The 18,732-nt window shown below is 48.5% G+C and overlaps 2 protein-coding genes across 9 annotated transcripts in view; one reads left to right on the top strand and one right to left on the bottom strand.

Annotated features, from left to right (window-relative positions):
• Nucleotides 1-5,459, top strand: part of SLC7A1 (solute carrier family 7 member 1) — a 29,333-nt gene extending 23,874 nt beyond the window's left edge. For all 4 annotated transcript variants that reach the window (XM_084534425.1, XM_084534427.1, XM_084534426.1 and 1 more), the window contains exons 11-12: nt 802-910; nt 1,557-5,459. In XM_084534425.1, the coding sequence (XP_084390551.1) occupies nt 802-910; nt 1,557-1,666 (219 nt within the window). In that variant the 3' untranslated portion in view covers nt 1,667-5,459. The remainder of the gene's footprint in view (nt 1-801; nt 911-1,556) is intronic.
• Nucleotides 5,460-8,230: 2,771 nt separating this feature from the next.
• MTUS2 (microtubule associated scaffold protein 2) overlaps nt 8,231-18,732 on the bottom strand; it is a 279,879-nt gene continuing 269,377 nt past the window's right edge. For all 5 annotated transcript variants that reach the window (XM_084534381.1, XM_084534383.1, XM_084534382.1 and 2 more), the window contains 6 exons: nt 17,326-17,431; nt 15,576-15,649; nt 14,278-14,376; nt 13,135-13,254; nt 10,688-10,785; nt 8,231-9,065 (listed from right to left, as the gene is read on the bottom strand). In XM_084534381.1, the coding sequence (XP_084390507.1) occupies nt 8,849-9,065; nt 10,688-10,785; nt 13,135-13,254; nt 14,278-14,376; nt 15,576-15,649; nt 17,326-17,431 (714 nt within the window). In that variant the 3' untranslated portion in view covers nt 8,231-8,848. The remainder of the gene's footprint in view (nt 9,066-10,687; nt 10,786-13,134; nt 13,255-14,277; nt 14,377-15,575; nt 15,650-17,325; nt 17,432-18,732) is intronic.

Below are 18,732 nucleotides of genomic sequence, written 5' to 3'. Positions count from 1 at the left end.
CTCATCTTTGGCTTATGGGCCCACAAGTGGAAACAAAGCGCCTCAGAGCAGAAAAGTTAGGAGCTGTTGCCTGGGCTGTATTTTCTGAACTTATTTCTGAGGAGATCTTTTTTTTTCCTGACACTTGGGATATTTTAACTCCCTTTTTTGCCCTCAGGCACTACCCTGTCCGAAGCAGAAAATTAGACCTGTCACTGGTAAATCTGTACTGGCTGTTTCTTATCTCCTTGTTGTCTTTTCGACGTTTACAGCCTGCCTGCTTAGTGATTTTTCTCCAAAATCTCTCCAGGAATCCAAGGCTGACTGGTTTGTTCCCCAGTTGTTTTCCCATATTTCTTTTTAATAGGTGATTTGTCTACCAAGAGCTCTGGGAGATGCCCAATAATAGTTCAGAGATCATCTCTGCAGTCTCTGAACACATACCTCACCCCCGCAGGGCAAGGTCATTTGTCCCTACTGACTTGACAGCATTTAATTTAGGAAAATATTCTTCCTTTTTCTAGCTTGCATGGCCGTCCCCTTCCTAATGAAGGGAATGGCTGGCCCCCATAAATGTGTGGGGTGTTTTTTGTTGAAGCTTAAACAGGAAAGGCTTAAAATATTTCAGATTTTTTTTTTTTTATTATTATTTATTATTAATTTTCGTAATCCCCTGAGTGTTGATCTAACCTCGTTTTATCTCAGATCTGGCAGCTGAAGCATTGGTGACAGCCATCACTGCCCATTTAGCCAGGGATGTGATGTTCTTCCTTCCCCTTTAATCTCTCCGGTCGATGTAATGTATCCCTCTTGCTTTTTCAGGTACCTCTTTTGCCCCTTCTTCCTATTGTGAGTATTTTTGTGAATGTTTACCTCATGATGCAGCTAGACCTAGGCACGTGGATACGATTTGCAGTCTGGATGCTCATAGGTGAGTTTAAGAGAGGAAAAAAAAAAAAGCGTGTGGTCAAAGTTATGGGATTTTGTTAGCTATAAATTTATTGTAGCATCCCAGGGAGGGATTCTGCTTGCTTTTAGTCTCCAGATAACCTACTGAAGCCATCTAGGCAGTGTGTTTCCAGCTTTGTTTTAAATTTAAGGGTCATGAAGCCTTTGTGAGGTCCTGTAATGGAAGGAGATCTGGAGGATCGAAGAGAGGTGAACCAGTAAGGGCTTGCTGAAGCTGAGCTCTGCCCCGAGGTGTTCCCAGCAGCCCTGTGGAGGAGGCTGAAGAGCCCAGGGAGGTTATGATAAGGAGAAGCATCGGTTGCTGATGTATTTTACTGAGATGGAGGCACACAAGGGGAGAGGGAAGGCTTTTGTGCGGAACAAACAGCACTGAACAGTGCGAGGGGTTTATTCTGCAATCAGCCCTGTTTCATCTGGTGGTTTTGGGGCAGGGATAGGTCATCTTTTAAGACATGGTGCCTGTGTTTATGGCTTTTTTCTGAGGCAGGCAATGCTGTGATCTGCTGGAGTGCTGTCAGGACGGCTGGGCTTAACCAGCAACCCGTGCCTGTAGGCGTGAGGAGAGGTTTCTATTATCTCACCTTGCTCTCTCCCCTCGTTCCCCGCAGGCTTTATCATCTACTTCACCTACGGGATATGGCACAGCGTGGAAGCCACGTACGCAGCCACGGCGGACGCGGAGAGAAGCACGGAGGCTGGCTCGGACAGCTGCAAATGACTGCGTGCTGGCCTCACGGGCACCTGGGGAAGCGCTGCAGCCGAGGAGGAAGCCGCGCCGGGGGGAGCCCGAAGCGTTGCCCCCGGTTAATCAGTAAGGCAGAGACCAGGAAGCGCGACGTGGGGATCCCCGGCCCCGCTGCTGCAGCTTGCAGCTTGCTTCCTAGCGCAGTCAAAAAGGATGGCAAGGGAAAAAAAGCCGCACCTCTGGCACGCTCCCGGCAGCGCTGTCAGCTAATCCAGGGCCGTGCGCTTCCCCTCCTGTTTTAATTTTGAATTGTATTTTTTTATTTTTCGGCGTGCGTAGAACGAACGCGGCTTCTGTGTGCCAGTTAACCTTAAATGCTGCTATGAAACCTTTCAGTAGCCCCGGGAGTGACCTCCCCCCAGCCACTGCCTAATCCGCAGTGCCACCGTCGTGCTTAGCCTGATGTGAGCTGTACCACCTGTGTACGCACAAAAAAAAACCAAAAGGCTCCTGCCAAACACCAGCTTTTGCCTGGTTAAGAAAGCACCTGCAAGATTTGCGTTCTGTAAAGGATTGGGTTTCATAGTTTTTACTGTATTTAACTTTTTTAACCTCTTTGCCTCAAAAACCGCCGGCAGCGGGGCGGCATCGAGCCCGGAAAATGAGCAGGGCCCTGCTTTCCTCTCCGTGCATCAGGCTGGTTGCAATTCCCTCAAATTCCCCCAAATATCTTTCCCCAGACAAATTCCTTGCCCTGAAAAAGGCTTGTTAGAGCATTAGAAAGGTGGGCCATGCCCACGTAACACCACTCTTAAATTTAAATTCACGTTTCAGCTCGTACTGAGCAACAAATCCTGACCAGACACTGCAGAAACCCCTGCCCTGCCCTGGCTGGATGCTGCCTTAGGTGCCCTCCGCAGCTTTTGACCTGTCAGCACAGCTCTGGGTGGTGAAGGGAAGGAGAGCTGAGGAACAGGCTCCTCAATTTGACTCGACCGGGGGCTTAGTGGGATGGAGTCGGATGGACTGGAAGCTGTGCTGTGCTTTCGGGGTGCATTTTCAGGGCGCTTTCGTCCCGGCAGATGGTCCTGCCCATCTGCCAAGCCTTTTTTCCTTCTGCACGTATCAAGTTTTTGCTCAAGCAGGGAGAGAAGAACATCAAAATCCAAGCCCACGAGGTGGAGATCTGTTTTGATTTTAAACAAGGGCAGACTCGACGCACTCCACAGCCTCCTGAAAAGCACTGAAGGTGTGGCAGGAGGGCAAAACTAAAAGGCAAACGCAGAGGGGATTTAAGTTTCCCATTGTACCAAAACCGTAAGGACATTTTTCTCCACCGTGGGTACCGGCTGTGAGCAATTGAGACATTCAGCATTAACGATATGAATTCTGACTGGAAGGGTGTTTCCAAAGAGAATTATTTAAAAATATGCAGATTTCTTGCTGTATGTATTATTATTTTTTTTTAATATAAATGTTAACTTATTTTTTTTTTTCGTTGTCTGCATAGGGATCTGTTCTGGTATTTATATTCCGTAACTTGACGTCAGCTTTTGTGTTATGTAACTGCAGCACTAGGAAGGAAGGGAAAGTCTGGGCTGGGACCATTTTTCTTCAGCTTCTTTTATTTTTTTCTGAGGAGGTTTCATAGGAAAAACCCTTCTGTGCCCCCAGAGCCTGCATTCAGTGTGCCATTACCCGTCCCAGCCCCAGAGCCACCTGCTGCAAATCTGCTGTGGGAGTCGAGGGCTTTTCTCCCCATCTCAGGCTCCTACAGCCCACCCCGGGCCACCTTTCAAGAGGTTTTGTTGCCACTTTTCGGAGCCGTGCTGCCCTGGCACGATGTGGCCACGGGGACAGCAGGTTTGGCACGGGCTCCTTGTGGCTCTGTCCCCCCTCGCTTCTCTTTTGCAAGCCAAAAGGTGAAAGAAAAAAAAAAAATTGGGCTCCCTCTTTCTAGGATGATGCCCAGGACTTTGCGAATGGGTGAGTTTTTATTTTCTATTTAATTTATTTTTTTTTCTTTTTGTTTTTTTTTTTGTCTCTGCCTCCCTGCTGATGTCTGCATGTAACACAGACGAAGCCAGGTGTGTTTGAAGACATGCAGCTGCTGCTATAACCTCGCTGTAGTGAGCAGTAGGCCTTCCCTCCTTGGAGCTTTCCTTTGTAAATAGTTGGCTCACGATTTTGTTTTGTTTTACAAGGACGTTGTGTAGAGATGCAGAGCATTTCACTGTATGAGGGGGTGGGAGGAGCAGAGGAGTGATGCCTTGCTCCTAAACACAGCCTGCCTGCTCCTCTGGGGCAGGATCTGGCCCCAAGGACTGACTTTATTTTCCCCTGTTTGGGTGCTCCCAGTTTGCTCCCAACACAGGAGCCCTCCGACACGGAGCCCGCCAGCCTTTCCCCAAGGAAATCTGCCACAACAGCACTCCCCCGAGCTAATTGTTTGGTGTAAAACCCCCCAAACGATTAGCTTTTGCTTATTTGCTTACAAATTTAATTCTCTTGTTGCTGAAAAGTCATCACCAGCTTGGTTTTGGCTTCATTTTATGTTCTTTTTGCCCCTCGGGGTGGATTTTGCCACTGTTTTGGGCGCCTGGTGTGTGCCATCCCCGTTGGGTTGCAGCAGGACGGGGAAGGGAGCCCCTCACGGCCCTGCTGCTTGGTTTTGGGGCAGGGCTTGGGAAAAAAATCCTGTTCACAGGCTGCGTTGTGCCTGCGGGGAGCTAACATCTCTCCTGCTGGCGCGGGGAGCAGCAGGCAATATCACGAGGGCATTCACTGCGTTGGTGTTCTGTACGATCAGCTGCTGGAGCGGTGGCGTTTTGGGTATTGCAGTGGGATTTCTCAAATTCCTGCTAGCACAAGCATTTCCACCCCCGGAAAACCGCTTACAAACGAGCTTTGTTATCAGCTGGCCCAGTGGGTAAGCGAGCACACGGGCAGCGGAGAGGGTTCGGAGGGGTGCAGGGCGCCCCGCAGCCCCCCTGCATCTCAGCACCGTCCCCTTTTAAAGGCTGCCCCATTCCCTCTTGCAGAAAAATCCTCTCTGCTTCTAAATCCTTGGATAACCTCCCAGCGCCTGCTGGGCTTGAGTTTTTGGGGTGGAAGAGGGCAGGTCGCCAGGGGTGGGGCGGGCAGGAGGAGGGCACCCCCCGAGGGCACGGTGCTGAGGGTGCCCGGCCGCTCGCACCGGCAGCCTCAGGGGCTTTTCTCAGGGTATTTGCTCCTGCTGCGGGACACGGGGCCAGCCTGCTCGGGGACACGCTTCGTGGCCCTGCCTTCGAGCCTCCCGTGCCAGGGGAAGGGCGAGGAGCACGGCGCTGCCCACCCCGGAGCCGGCGTGCTCCCAAACGGGTGGTGAGCGAGGGCCCTTCCTTCAGCGAGGCGATTTTTACTGACTGAAGCCATGGAAGAGTCTGTATATTTTTTATTTTTTCGAATTATTCAGCGAAGTGTATATACCTTTCCGTTGTCCGATGGTCTATTTTCCTAATGATTTCCCCCAGAATATTTCTTACAGGTGTGGTAAATAGTTTTAATGCTTGTTCCGCAAACAAATCTAAGTTTCCAATCTTTGTTTGGGGTTTGGGGGTTTTTATTTGGTTTTGTTTGGGTTTGGTTTTCGGCTGTGTTCACGTAGCGACTGAAGCCTTAAGTTCCCTGATGTGAAATTGCCCCTGGAGCACAGCGCGAGCCCACAGCCTACTTTTGATCCTGCTGACACCCTGTAAATACTTCTCCCCCCAACGAAGCTCTCGGAATTTGGAAATTCACTTGTAATTACGTGGTACAGCATTAAAACATTTTTCTTTTCTCGGTAGCCAAATAAATTGTGCCTGTCATTTATCCTGATTTTTAAATCTGCCTCGCAGCTTGTTCCAGCACCCGCGGGTGAGCTGATCCCCAAACCTCAGCAGGTCTCAAAGTCCCAAACTGTGCCGAAGGTGGGCAAACGCCCTTCATCCACAACCACCAACCTCAGAGAGGCCTTTACCATGCTCCCATGGGATTTTGCTTCGCCTTTTATTCACCCCAGCTTCTGTGCACACAAACCACCGCAGGACACACCGGGTTTTCAGGCGCCTGCCCCTTCCGTGTGCGGGCGCTCGCGTTTATTATCAGGAATATATTACACTTATCTGTACAGCGCGACCCAAATAATACAAACTCTTCCTGTACTCGTTAGCCACAGAGTAAACCGGACCACAGGGCTCCTACCGCGTGGGAACTGTACAGAGGCTCCTCGGCGTGTCCATGGGACACAAACACGCTCAGTGCAGAGACGTAAAATACCTGATTTTGCACCCGTTAGCCTTCACCTTCCTTCCCCAAACCCCGCCACCACCGCCAGCCTTTGTCCCCGTGCATTTTCCGAGCCAACCCCAAGCACCCACAGACCCTTCCAGGGGGAGATGCCGGGCCTGAACTCCCAGCTCCATCTCCCAAGAGAGAAAAAAGGAGGCTGGGGTCCTCGCTCTGCCTCCCCCCTGCTCATATTGTTCGGGGATGTCCTTGCCAGGCACTTGGCAGGCGCCCTCTCCCCGAGGAAGACGAGGAAGATGTGTGTTAGGGAGGCTTAGGGAGGGCAGCGTTGGGGCTAGCCTTGCCCGTGGCACGTGCTGCCTCCTCCTCCTGCCCTAAAACTCCCTCCTGCCTTCCCTCCCTCCTGCAAAACTGGTGAAGCAGCCATGGTGGCTCTGATGTATGGGAAGTTGCCAGACCCCAAAAGCAAAGGCTGGGAGCTGGGCTTGCACCCGCCTGGCACTAGCAGGGTTACTCGGTGTCCCCATCCCCTGGGAATGCCCCTGGCCCCAGAGATAAGGAGGAGAAGGACAGAGGAAGAGCAAGAAAGAGGAATATTTTTTTGGGGGGGAACTCTCTATTCCTGGGCTTGCAGCAGCAGGAGGTACCCTCTGCGTCCCCCCAGGGAAGGTTTTCTGGATCCCTCCCGGCCAGGCAGAGCTTCTCACAGCTTTGCTAGCGATTGGGCAGCCCCGAGGGACCACACCAAGGAAGAACCCAGTGACAGGCAGGATTGGGAGGCAAAAATCCGATGAGAAAGGGGTTGGCAATGACACCAAACGATGGCGGAGCTGGGATCGGTCCCCCTTCCCCCACCGCTGAAGCCCCACTCCCAATTCGCTGCTGGAAGCATCTCTTGCGTATGAACTTAAGCCAACAAAGAGAGAAGGAAAGCACCAGAAATAGAGGAAAACAACGAAGAAGTTAAAAAAAAAAAAAAGGATGGGCTTGGCCAACCCATCTCAGGGTGCTAATACGCTCTGCCGTGTCCAGCTGGGAGAAGCATCGTGGTCCCAGCTCTGGCTGTACCCTCTGATTGTGGCAGGAATATATCAGCAGAGCGAGGCACGGCGAGGCAGTCGGTGCTGCAGGTGCCCGTGCATTTAGCAAGGATGAAGGTGATGAACTGCCGGCCAGGAGGGGCTTTGTGGCTGTCGGGGTGTCACGGAGCTATTCGACTCGCAGGCCGCACTTGCAGGCCACACTAAAAATCTAGTGCTGCATTACAACAGCCAGACGGTGTGGAGTGGGCTATCCTAACAAGATGCTCAACGTATCACAGTATCATGCAAAAGCCTCTACAAAAATAAATTTCTCTAAAAAAGGAGGAAAAAAAAAACACAACAAAAGGATCACCGTTACTCGTTAGCACCGCGGCGGGGGCCACAGGCCTGTCAGCGGTGATCGAAGCTGTGTCTAGAACATAAAACCATCCCACAGCTCTCCCTTTTATTGTTATTATTGTTATTATTTTGATTGATGCTACGGGACATTTCCCCCCTGCTCGTTGTCGGAGCCCACAAGGGCCCCGCAGCCCTTCCTGCCCCCCGTGGGCAAGCAGGGGCGATGCTCAGCCAGGGCAAGCTTTTATTTTGTTGCTTCAAGGCAGAGAAGTGAAAGGTAGTTTAGCCAGACTTTTCCATCAACCTCAAAAGTGCTCCGTAAGTTTGGGTAAAATCTGGAGGTGCGAAATGATTGGGAGACATGGAAGGAAAAGGCTTCTGACCCCGTTTGTGCCCACGCAGTCCTATGTGCTTCAGGCCCAAGCAGGCCCCGACAGCTCATCCTAATGCTTTTGGCCAGCAAAGGTCAAGGACCGAAGGAGCAATTTTCTCCTTCTTGCTTACGGGACTCTAAATAAATCAAAAAGGACACTAACCTCCAAGCAGAGATTTCTGACTGTTTCCTAAACAGGTCAAGATGAAAGCCACTGAGGGTTTCGAGACTCTAAAACTGACTCACGTTAACCACTAACCTCTCCCAGACTGACTGAAAACCTCAGGTTTCTCATCTCTAGCCTATCTCCACCCACAATACTGACGCTGAGAGCTAAAAAGCCGTGCATGGCATGCGTATCTCATCGGGTGCTCAACGCGAAGGTGACGGTGTTCAAGGCAGTACTGTCTGGGAACTGAAAAGTCGCTGGTGTTCACGTTACGTAGAGTACCACTTGGTGGTCGCTTGGAAGGCGCTTCTACTTCTGTGTAACTTCCTTCTAGTTCGGGTATAAATATTCCTGGGAGGCTAAACAGAAATGCGTTTCGTTTAGACACAAGTCTTAGGCACGAGTTAGAAAAACTGCTGACTGTAATGAAAATATATCAGCACTTCGTAGTATCCAAGAATATAAAAAAATGCAATCAGGAACATCTTCGACTACATATATATGTGTGTGCGTCTATACGTAGGTATAAAGGTACAGTACATACAGGTTTATAAACACAGACACACATATGGAAATATTCACAGCCGGAACCCTATTTGTGACTACCCTGAAATACTGCAGCAGCAGCTCAGTCCGACGAACCGTTCATTCAGTATTTTCCAACTTCTGGCTCTAACCACAGTTAAAATGTGAACACATCGAGCTAAACATTCGCTACCCTAACTCGCCGCTACCCTAACTTTTTGCTATCTTTTTTTTTTCTTTTTTTTTTTTTTTAATTATTATTATTATTTTCTGCTGTCCTCTTTGCTATCCTAATCAACGTGCCAGAACCAGGAGCTCCTACGTGGGGACCCTACGGGTGCCCTGCCTAGTGTGAAGCTATGCAGCTACGGAGCATGCTTGCTAGCCACGAACCCTGGGCGCCCACGGATGGCGATGCTTCCTCGCAGGGTGAAATTCAGCAGGGTGGAAACGCGTACGAGGCAGGGGGGAGAGTCATCAGCACGGCCGCTGCCAGATCATCGCCGCACGGTTCTGGCTTTGGCTGGGGAGGAGTTCCCCGACGAGCAGCGGTAGAAAGCCGTGGAGGATGCGGGCGGGGATTTGACGGGGCTCACGGCTTCTCCCCCCTGCAGCTTCCAGAGGAGCTCCTCGTTCGTCCTGCTCAGCCTCTTCTTCTCCTCCACTTCTTTCTCGACGTATTCCTGGAGGTTCGCGTTCTCCTCCGATAATTGCCTGGGGAGGGGAGCGAGACCACGCGTGAGGCTCAGCGGAGGGAAGATGGGGGTGGTAAATGATGCTGCCCATCTCCTCCCCATGCCATCCCACCTTGCCCCCAGGGCTGCAGCTGAGCTGCCTGAGCTGGGCACAGCTTTCTCAGGACCCCTTCACCACCACTGACCACGTTCTCCTGGCTCTTAAGATTTGGCCGTTTTCCCATACAGACAGCAGAGCAAAAATTGCTTAAAAAAAAAAAGTCTCTGCTCACTGGCACAAGAGTTTCTACCTGGGAGGGTGCCCACAAGCCTCGGTGGAGGCAGCTCGCTGCTGGGATGGAGCCCAGCGCCCTGGGGCAGCAGGCACTTGTGCTCCCTGACCATGCTGCCCCTTGGCCAGAGCTCCTCTTCCAGGACCTGGAGAGAAAAGGGCTTCAGGGACAACCACGACACTAAATTCTGCCCAGCTCCTTTCCTGGGCTCCTTTCCTACAGCCTGAAGCCTGCAGCAGCTGCCACAGACTGCTGACTCCCTGTTCTTGTGTCATCAGACATCTCTATGGGGTTGGGGTGGTATTTCTGATCTTGTTAAAAACATTTTTAAAGGTTTTCTGCTTGTTTAGCCTAGTTTCCTACAGAAAGGGAGCTTAGGTGACCATGCCATGTGTCTGTTCCTCTCCCACTCCCCTGGAAATCTGGAACCACAAAACAGCAGCTCACAGAGTCAGAGGACTGTAAGAGTATGAGTTGCTGGAATATTTTGGGAAGTGATTTGCCCAGCAGAGGAGAAAGATCCTATTCATGACCCCATTAGGGAAGCAGCTGTGGTGTGAGCTCACAGTCCAAACGGCGCGAGGAAGCCCACAGGGGAGCTCCTGCTGTAGAAATAACTCTTTTTAATTTTAAGCCTCGTGTGCTGGGAATTTGTGCTGTGTCATCTGAGGTGAGATGTCTTGGACACTGACAAAGGCAGCTGGCACAGCCAGCACTGCCGGCATCCTTCAGCATGGCATCCACCATGGGGGGGGGGAGTCAAAGAATCAGAAAAAAATAAAAATAAAAAATTGACTTTGCACACTGACCTCAAATTTCAGGGAAGGGAGGGTGCCCTTCACCCAGCTAGAGGCAGGTATCAGCAACTGGAGGCCAAGCATCAAACCAAGAGGCACCTGAGCCACTGTCATAGGCACGGAGAGAGTCCAGCCCTTGTAGAGCACTGCTTACCCAGCCCCAAACAGATGTCTCTAGCTGGTCTGGTGCACCAGAGCTTAAAAATTTATTTTCCCCAGTCACGGAAAGGTGACCACTTCAGTGACATGTGCGTTATAGATACAGGCTCGGGTTGGAGGGACCTCAAAGGTCATCTCGTTCCATCCTCGCTGCTTCCTGACCAAAGAGGTTCGTGGCAACTGGCAACTGTGATCTCAGCACCATGCCAGAATCATGAGAATGACTTTGTATAGATACGTAAGCAAACCCTGACATAAAAAGGATCTGTTAATAAAACAGGCAGATCAGGAGAAAGAAACCCTTTCAGGAGAAATAGACTTAGTTTTTCTCCTTCTGAAGTAAGTGTCAGCCTAGGGCAGTTAAATCTGCAGTCTCCTTCCAAGCTGACACGGACAGCAAGTATCTCACAAACCTTGTTATGACAGTATTTTGCTCAATCCTGGCTCTGAGTTCTTCATTCTGCTGTTGCAGCACAGTGATTTTTTCTTCCAGGATTAAATTTTTTTCAGCCTGCAACAAAAGAAGTTTGTTTTTTGTTTTTTTTTTTTTTAAAAAAAAAAGTCTGAAGAAATCTCAAAGCCTACTGCAGGAAGATTTGTCCTTTATCTTTATTTGTCCCCAGAGCAACTTCTAACATCTTTGGATGGATGGAGGTGGTCATCTTGACTGCATATTTGATTTGGAGGTCTGACTTTATCATCCTGGTGAAGTAGGCAGGGCAGCAGCAGAGCTCCGAGGGGAGGCAGAGCTGAAGGAGCCCTTATTTCTAACTGAGGAGGAGGGTCCGAGCCCAAATAAAACATCTCTCCCTGTGATGCTCTCATACTTCCATCCCCTGGGAGCCAGCACTGCCAGAATTACAGCTCCCTGGGTCTGGGGAGGAAGGAGTTACCCACCAGGGCTGCCTTGGATTGCTGCTGCCTTTGCATGAGCGGGCTGCCCTTTGGAGACACTTCTTTCCACTGCTGACAGCATCAGCTTAAATGATTGCCTTAAACAAGACATTTACCTTACAGCTGCAATTAGGTGAAATAAATCCTCTCCCAGGAGTAGGTAGCTTGCACGTGGGACAGCCCAAGGACAGAGTTTGAGGATGTCATCAGCAGTGTATGAAAACATCACGAAGATGTTCATGAGCATGCAGCGTGGCCTCAGACGCCCTGTCTTTCACAAGTTTTGAATTTGACATACTTCACTTTATCACCGCAGTTCTCTCTCTCTCTCTTTTTTTTTTTTTAATTATTTATTTATTTTTTTTTATCTTTTTCCCCCTGCAGTTTGAATGTTGCTGAGTCCAACACTTTTGGGAGAAAACAAGATATCGCAGGGCGACCTTATCTCTGTGTGAGCTCGGTTATTGAATTTCCCTACCTTTTAGAAAGAATCAAAATGCTGTGCACTGGGGTTAGCAATAACTCACACTTTGAGGTGGAGGCATCAGTTTTAGGCAGTGATTTCCAGCCTGTGCAGGTAACAGTAAAGAATGATGCTGATTCTCTGGCCCATCCATCCTGCCCTTGAACATCTCCAGGGATGGGGCACCCACAGCTTCTCTGGGCAGCCTGTGCCTGGGTCTCACCACCCTCTGAGTAAAGAATTTCTTCCTAATCTCTAATCTAAACCTACCCTCTTTTAGTTTAAAACTATTCCTGCTCCCTCATGAAGCTCCCCATCTTCCAGAGCCTTTGGAGAAGCCCTGTAGGTGGCTGACACTTATAAAGGTAAACCTTCAAACAGAAAGCAGCTGTACCCTTGGACCACAGTAACCCAAGTGTTGCACTGTGATAAAGGGCAGGAGCAGGGCTGTGAGCTTGTATGTGGTTAATTAGCAAAAGCAACTAAATGACCAGAAACTATGTAGGCCATTAATTATATATATATATTTTTATGTATACATGTATTAATATATATATTTTTTCTTCAGTATAACTCTACTGTGTGTGTTTTCGGATGCTGGCTTGGCTCCAGGAGGAAGGAGCACAGTTAACAAATCTCAGCTGTAAGGAGACCTTTTTCTCCACATCCACTTACTCAAGCATCTGTTCAGCAAAATAATCATCTGACTTCTCAGATTTCCCCGTAAATGGAAAGAAATCTTGCTGAACGCTGTGCTGAACCAGCTGTCCTGGCTCCCCAGCTGAGGTAATGCCTCATCCTGTCACCACGCTCTGCACTCACTGTCACTGCAGGTTATCCTGCACAAAATGAATCCCCTTTCCAATAAAAAGTGCAATTTATGGCAAACTGGGGAGTTCTTCCTCAGGGACCCATACAAGCAAAGGATAAGAAAACAGTGCAGTCTGCAGGACAACATTACCTCAGGGCTGGAGAGAGTGAGAGCATTCCTAGTGTGAGTTTTGCTAGGGACTGCTGAATATTGCTAATTCATTTAGGGGAGCTCCCTAAATTTCTGCATGACCAGCAGCTGGACCTTCCTCCACTTGCCCTAAATGTCCACCTGGCTCCTGCAGGGGGGTGCAGGCTGGTGCACAAAATTAAGCCCTGGAGTACCACGGTGCTCCCCCTCCATCATTTGCCACTCACCTCCCTGTCTAACACAGGGGCTGACCACATGGAGATGCAGCACAGACCAACAGTTGCGTGGGAGAAGTCAGAGGTACCGTGGGTGGGTAAAGGGATGGGAAAAGATCCCAATTTCTGAGTGAACACCTGAGATGTTATAGTAGAATAATCTGTGTTTGGCAGTGGAAAAACATAACAGACATTTACGGACCCCTCTGCCTGTATCTTCCCCAACCCCAATTGTTTTTCTCACCCCTTCTGAATTCATCTGCTGTAACCAAACTTTTACTTTTCTACCTCTGGGATGCCTCCTCTGGAGGAAAAATGACTACTCACTTGTTTTTCTAGCTCCATTATCTTCTTCTCCTGTTCGTGAATCTGATGGTTCTTCATTTCCAGAACATGCTTTAAGCTCTTCAGATCTTTTTCTAAGTGCAGATATGGAGCTCGTGCAATCTAGGAAATAACCAGTAAGTTATGTATGTTGGCCATAAATGCATCTACAGTCATAAAGTAAAGTCTTCCTAGTCTACCCAATGGTTTAGGAGGCTCAGTGCTGTGAAAGGCAGATGCACTTGGGTCTCCCCAGCCCATCTGAACCCTCACCCTGTCTCCTAGCACATCCTTTTATCCCAGACAAGCAGTGGTACCTTCCTCTTGACCAGCCTCATGGCTAGAAAGATAGGATGCCACGTTATTTGGCAACTTCATTCCTGCTCACAGCCTGGGAACTGATGAGGTGTTTTATGACTGGGCACAGATGTTTCCTTGCAAAAAGTGCAACCATGAAATTGCAGAAAGAGTCAGATATTGGGCAAGGGGGCCGGAGGTAAAAATTTTGGTGTTCTGCCTTGACCACACTGCTTTATGGTGCTTGTTAGCAAGGATCAAGCCTGTGGTGGGAGAAAGAACAGTGATTCCTGTTAATATTTCTCTTCTCTGCTCAGGAACTTTGGATGTAGGGAACACTGGGATTCAGCTCACGGGCAGATGATGTGCTCTGAATGATACTGATGAATTACTGCTGCTGACTTAAGCTTTTCTTTTTTTTCTGACTGTAACTCACTCCAGTGAACTGTCTGGGAGTTACAGTCACTGTGACACAGCAGAATTTGTCCTTTCATGTATATTAAATACTGCAGCAGGGATGGAGGGGACTGATGCTGTCTGTTTCCCATGGCCAGACAGACACCTGCACTCCTTTCCTTAGGAGTTGTCCCCTTCTGAGCAACATATTTTGGGTGAAAAGATGGAGAAATAAACTCAAAAGATGATTGAAAATGGCCTGAAATTGAGGTAGAGTGCTGTGTATTCAGACCTAGGCTAAGATTGTTGATTGTTCCCCAGAGCTCAAGATTTGGGGTCCTGGTTGGGGCCTGTGCCCCAGTCCCTGGTGCTGGGATCCTATGGCTAACTGTGTGATGTGTGCCACACGTAGAAGCACATATCTCGATGACTATAATTATAGTGACCATCTACCTTCAGCTGTTCCTCAGTGCTTTTCTTCAAAGCCTCTTCAAACCGGTCTGCTTTGGCCTTCAGAGACTGGTTCTGGAAGGTGAGGGTGTCGATCTGGTCCTGCAGGGGAGGAGAAATGACCACACCACCAGGTTATCACCCCTCAAACACTCATACAAATCAATCTGCACTGTGAAACCACCAGAGGACCTGAACAAGGCTCAGAAACCACTGCCAGGTGGGATTTTTTTACAGAAGGCCTCTTGAACATTCAGCGGGGTTTTCCACAACCCAGTGCCTCAGGGAATCCCAAAATCCTTGCAGTGCCTGCGGCTAGCTGGCTTCATGAAACATCTCTGATGCTAAATCACCCCATCACCTTGGGATAGATAAGAACAACCATGCCCTTTCTTAAGGCAGATGGCATTTATGCTGCAGGCATGAAAGAACTCTTTTGTGCAGCCCCTAGAGTCCGAACCAGGCAGTAGAGATACCCTCTCCTGCTTCCTTCACCTTCAAAGGCAAAACTCCAGCCTACTCGAGGGCTTTTAGCACGATAATAAGCGATGAGGAGTTAGTGGTGTGGGCTTTGAGTGACAGCCATTTCGTCCCTAAGCTCTCTGCAGGAACAACGTGCTATTTTAAGCAACCATATTTCTGTTATCACGGAAGGCATTCCTGCTACTTTTTCACAGACCACACCTGTAAATGTCACCGTTGCTGTGAGGCCAGCACTCCTATATATTTTATGTCTGTAATTTCTAAGCCGTAGCATTACATCAGTGCTTATCAGAACTGCTGACATGCCTCAAACTGTGGAAGCTGCATGGAGGCAGTGACAATTGCTGCATGCAGCGCTATACACTGGTCAGGGTTAAAAAAAAAAAATGAATTAATCTCTCTTTACAAAATCAAACAGGGCAAACATTATTTGCTCTGGCATTTTTACTTGTTCACACAAAATCTCCAAACTTAGCATGAGTGATGGGGACATGCTTCTGCCCTCCCCTCCCCAGAACTGCTTCATCTAGGGAGCGAGAGCAGCAGGGAGTTATCAGAGGGGCTGGAAAAGCTGCGGTGATCTTAATCTTGCTGTTAGTGGGGTGTGAGAGATGTGATGTGCGGGGTGCACCCTGACCACAGCCAGCTTTTCCCTGTCATAGAGGGGAAAATTGTGAAAAAACTCCTGGCTTCAGTGCTGCAAGAATCAGCAAGGTGCAAAGGACGTTTCTTAGCTTTATCCAGCTGTGTTTCCCTCCCTTTAGGTTTGCCTAGCTCTGCACCATCGATTCAGGGTGGGAAATAAGGAAACTGCTAACCTGGAGTGACAGCCGCAGCTTTTCAAAATTCTCTTTTAATTGTGTTTTTTCCAGTTCGTGGGCAGCAACCAGTTCTGCAGAAGACACACAGACATGACATTGCTTAGTGAAGTCCAGCACACCAGGATCTGAGAGCACAGAGTTGGTGAGACAAGAACAATTTAGGAAGCAATTTTAGGGCATGGAGGTTAAGGAAGAAACCAGCAGCAATATAGTACATGGTCTCGGGCAAATTGTTCTGAGGACCAAAATTTCCAGGTTTTTCAGTGATGGTAGGCACCTCTATTTCTAGGTGGCCAAATTCTAATTTTTGAGGACCACTGAGAAGTGCCAGCTCCCAGGAGCTCTGATCTGAAAAGGCTCAGTCTGAAAATGGGCAACTTACCACTTCAGAGTGAGTGTCCCCAAGTCAAGGGATTTGATATTGGATATATTTACAGGTTTGGGATTTTCTTTGGGGCTATAGAGAGGGAAGCCAGCAACTCTGATGCAAAAATACGAATGATGGAGCTGTGACAGAGGACCTGTGAGATTTACTCCATTAGTGAGCAAACTGCCAGACCATGGAGACAAAAAAATCCTCTATTTATACTACATGATTAAAGGCTTCACTACTAGAATAAGTCACCCTGGGTTTATTTATAACCAGAAGTTTGGAATTCTGAAATTCAGAATTTGGAATTCAGAACCAAAGTGGAATAAAGTTTAATATCTAACACGACTGCATGAAACTGGCATTCAGTCCGGTAGTAGCACCTTCCTTTTAGCATACGGACACCCTATTTTGTGCCTTTTCCCCCAACCACCGTGGGGATCTGCATTGGTGATGCTGAGCCCGCAGCGTTTGCAGTGCCCCTTCCAGGCACAGGAGGGCACTCGGCACCCACAGCAGCAGCACAGGGCAGGCTTTGGACCCTAACACCTTCATAACCAGGTTTTATCAGTAGAAAATACTGACAAAAACGGATAGATCAGAATACTTGAATATCCTCAAGCAAGTACCTTTTTTTTTTTTTTTTTTGGTAATTTTCGAAATGATATATTTTAATTTTATATTTGGTATTACCGACACCATCTCTGCCTACAGGAGAGGGGAACAGGCTGTTCTGAGTTACTATTGCAATATTGCTCTCTGGATTGTGTATCTAAATGATACAGTGCACAGCTAAGCCATACTGCTCTATCTGGGGAATGTGGTGGGAAAACCTACTAGAACTATTCAAAATTAGGTCCTTGTGCTTCTTTGAAAAAAAAATAATAAGAAGAAGAATAAAAAAAATGAAGGCAGATTGTACAGATGAGTGATAAATGTCAAGCTAACATGTGCAAAGACGTGTTTAGACACTGAAATTTGGTGCAGCATCAAATCCCACGGAAAAACCATAGGAAAAAATAAGGACAACAGTGCTGATGTGCAGACTTGCAGCAGCGTGGCTCTGTTCTGCTCAGCACGGCCGGGCTTTCGTTGGTGAAAACAAAGATTCCTGTTTTCAGAAGCAGTGTAGGCATCTAAGCGCTGATATTGAGGGGTGTTAAATGAGCTCCAGCCTCCTGATTAGGCACACTGGCTCTTGAGAAAAGCCTGTTGGTGAAGTGAGGTGGAATCTGGACTCCGTGCTCAGCAACCCATGCAGGTCTTTGTCCCAGAGACCCCTCAGACACTCTCAGCTGCGAGTCAGATGCTGTATGCACTGCTTAAACCCTGTGGGCCACCCGGCATGAAAGCACCAGAGCAAGACAAATTGCTTACCTCGAATCTCGCAGTCATGCTCGTCCTGCAGCACGGCGATGGCCAAGGTGTGGTTGTTTTCCAGCTGCAACACTGCAGCTTCGTGGGCAGCTGTGATATCGGCCACCTGTTGCAATGACAGCGAGCAGAGACACGGGCACACAGTTAGACATGCTGTGGCACACCGACAGGCCACTGCTGGGCAGCTGCAGTGAGCTGGAAACAGAAAAAGGATCCCAGCACACGAGCCAGTCTTATTCATTGCAAAAGCAGCATGCTGACCCCTTGAGTGGTAGCGTGTAGTCGCAGCTACTTGTGTTATCGCTCTTTCAACTTAACAGTAGTAGATGAGGTGCGTAAGTAAGCACAAGGTATAAAACGCCCTTAAGTGAAAAAAGGAAAAATGTTGAAAAATCTGATCAATCTATCAACCTAAATGATATTCATAACCTGACTCCCTCTGATGGTCAGATAAACTTGCTTGGTTCTGAGGAATCCTGGTTTTGTCTTTGTGGCTCTCTGCTGCGATGAATTTTATGGCAAGGTTGTGAATTAACTTCCATGGAAAGTGCCTATGAATTATTTATAGTTGTAAAATATTTATGTCTAAAGAAACATTGAAATTATCGTCAGTGAGTGTATAAAATGAATCGCAATCTATCATCCTTTTACTGCAAAACGAGCATCCCACTAAGCCATCAGGACCTAAATTACAACATCCTCCCGAAGCACGGATTTTGAGTCCATGTCCAATAAACAGATGAAAGATGTGACAGCACCTTTTTCAATCCAGGCATGAGAGTTTTCAGGTTGGTGTGGAAGTAACCTGGATGCCAGTGAAGACAGAAAGCTTTTTCTGATCTCTACTGAGGCCAGAAAGTGGTCCTGCCACCACAGACTGCCGCACACCGTACCTCAAGCATCACAGGAGCAGGGGATGCAGTTGCCAGAGGGCTGTGGGCAGCCTGTGCTCCTGTGTCCCGATGGGTTTGGGACTTCTCCATGATGCTGTTTGTTACAGGGCTTGGCTAAAGGCAGAGCGAGATCCCTAGTTATGATGTTATGATTAGTCTCACTTAAGAAAATGCAGTCAGAGGCTGAGATCTAGGTTAAGCCCATGGTTCAACACCCACAAAGGCAAATGAAGTGGCTCATGGAAGTGTGCTTTTATTTTTTCAAGTCCTCTCCTCAAATTGCACATGCTCATATTTTTGAAAGAACAGAGGTGATAACAGACAAATACAAATACAAGACCAAGGACTTTAAATTCTGAGTGTGTGAGGAAGACCCCACACTCACAGGCGGTCAGCAGCTGTCCAAGAGGAAACAAAATGGGACTGCCAGCTCTGAAAAGAGGGGAATGACTTCAGGAAAGCCTTGAAGTTCGCCTCCAGTTCCTTGGGGTTTCAGGTAACCTCCAGAGCAGTT

Source organism: Aythya ferina (assembly GCF_964211825.1).
Source record: "Aythya ferina genome assembly, chromosome: 1".
Classification (NCBI taxonomy): Eukaryota; Metazoa; Chordata; class Aves; order Anseriformes; family Anatidae; genus Aythya; species Aythya ferina.
This window is presented reverse-complemented; position numbering and strand designations above follow the sequence as displayed.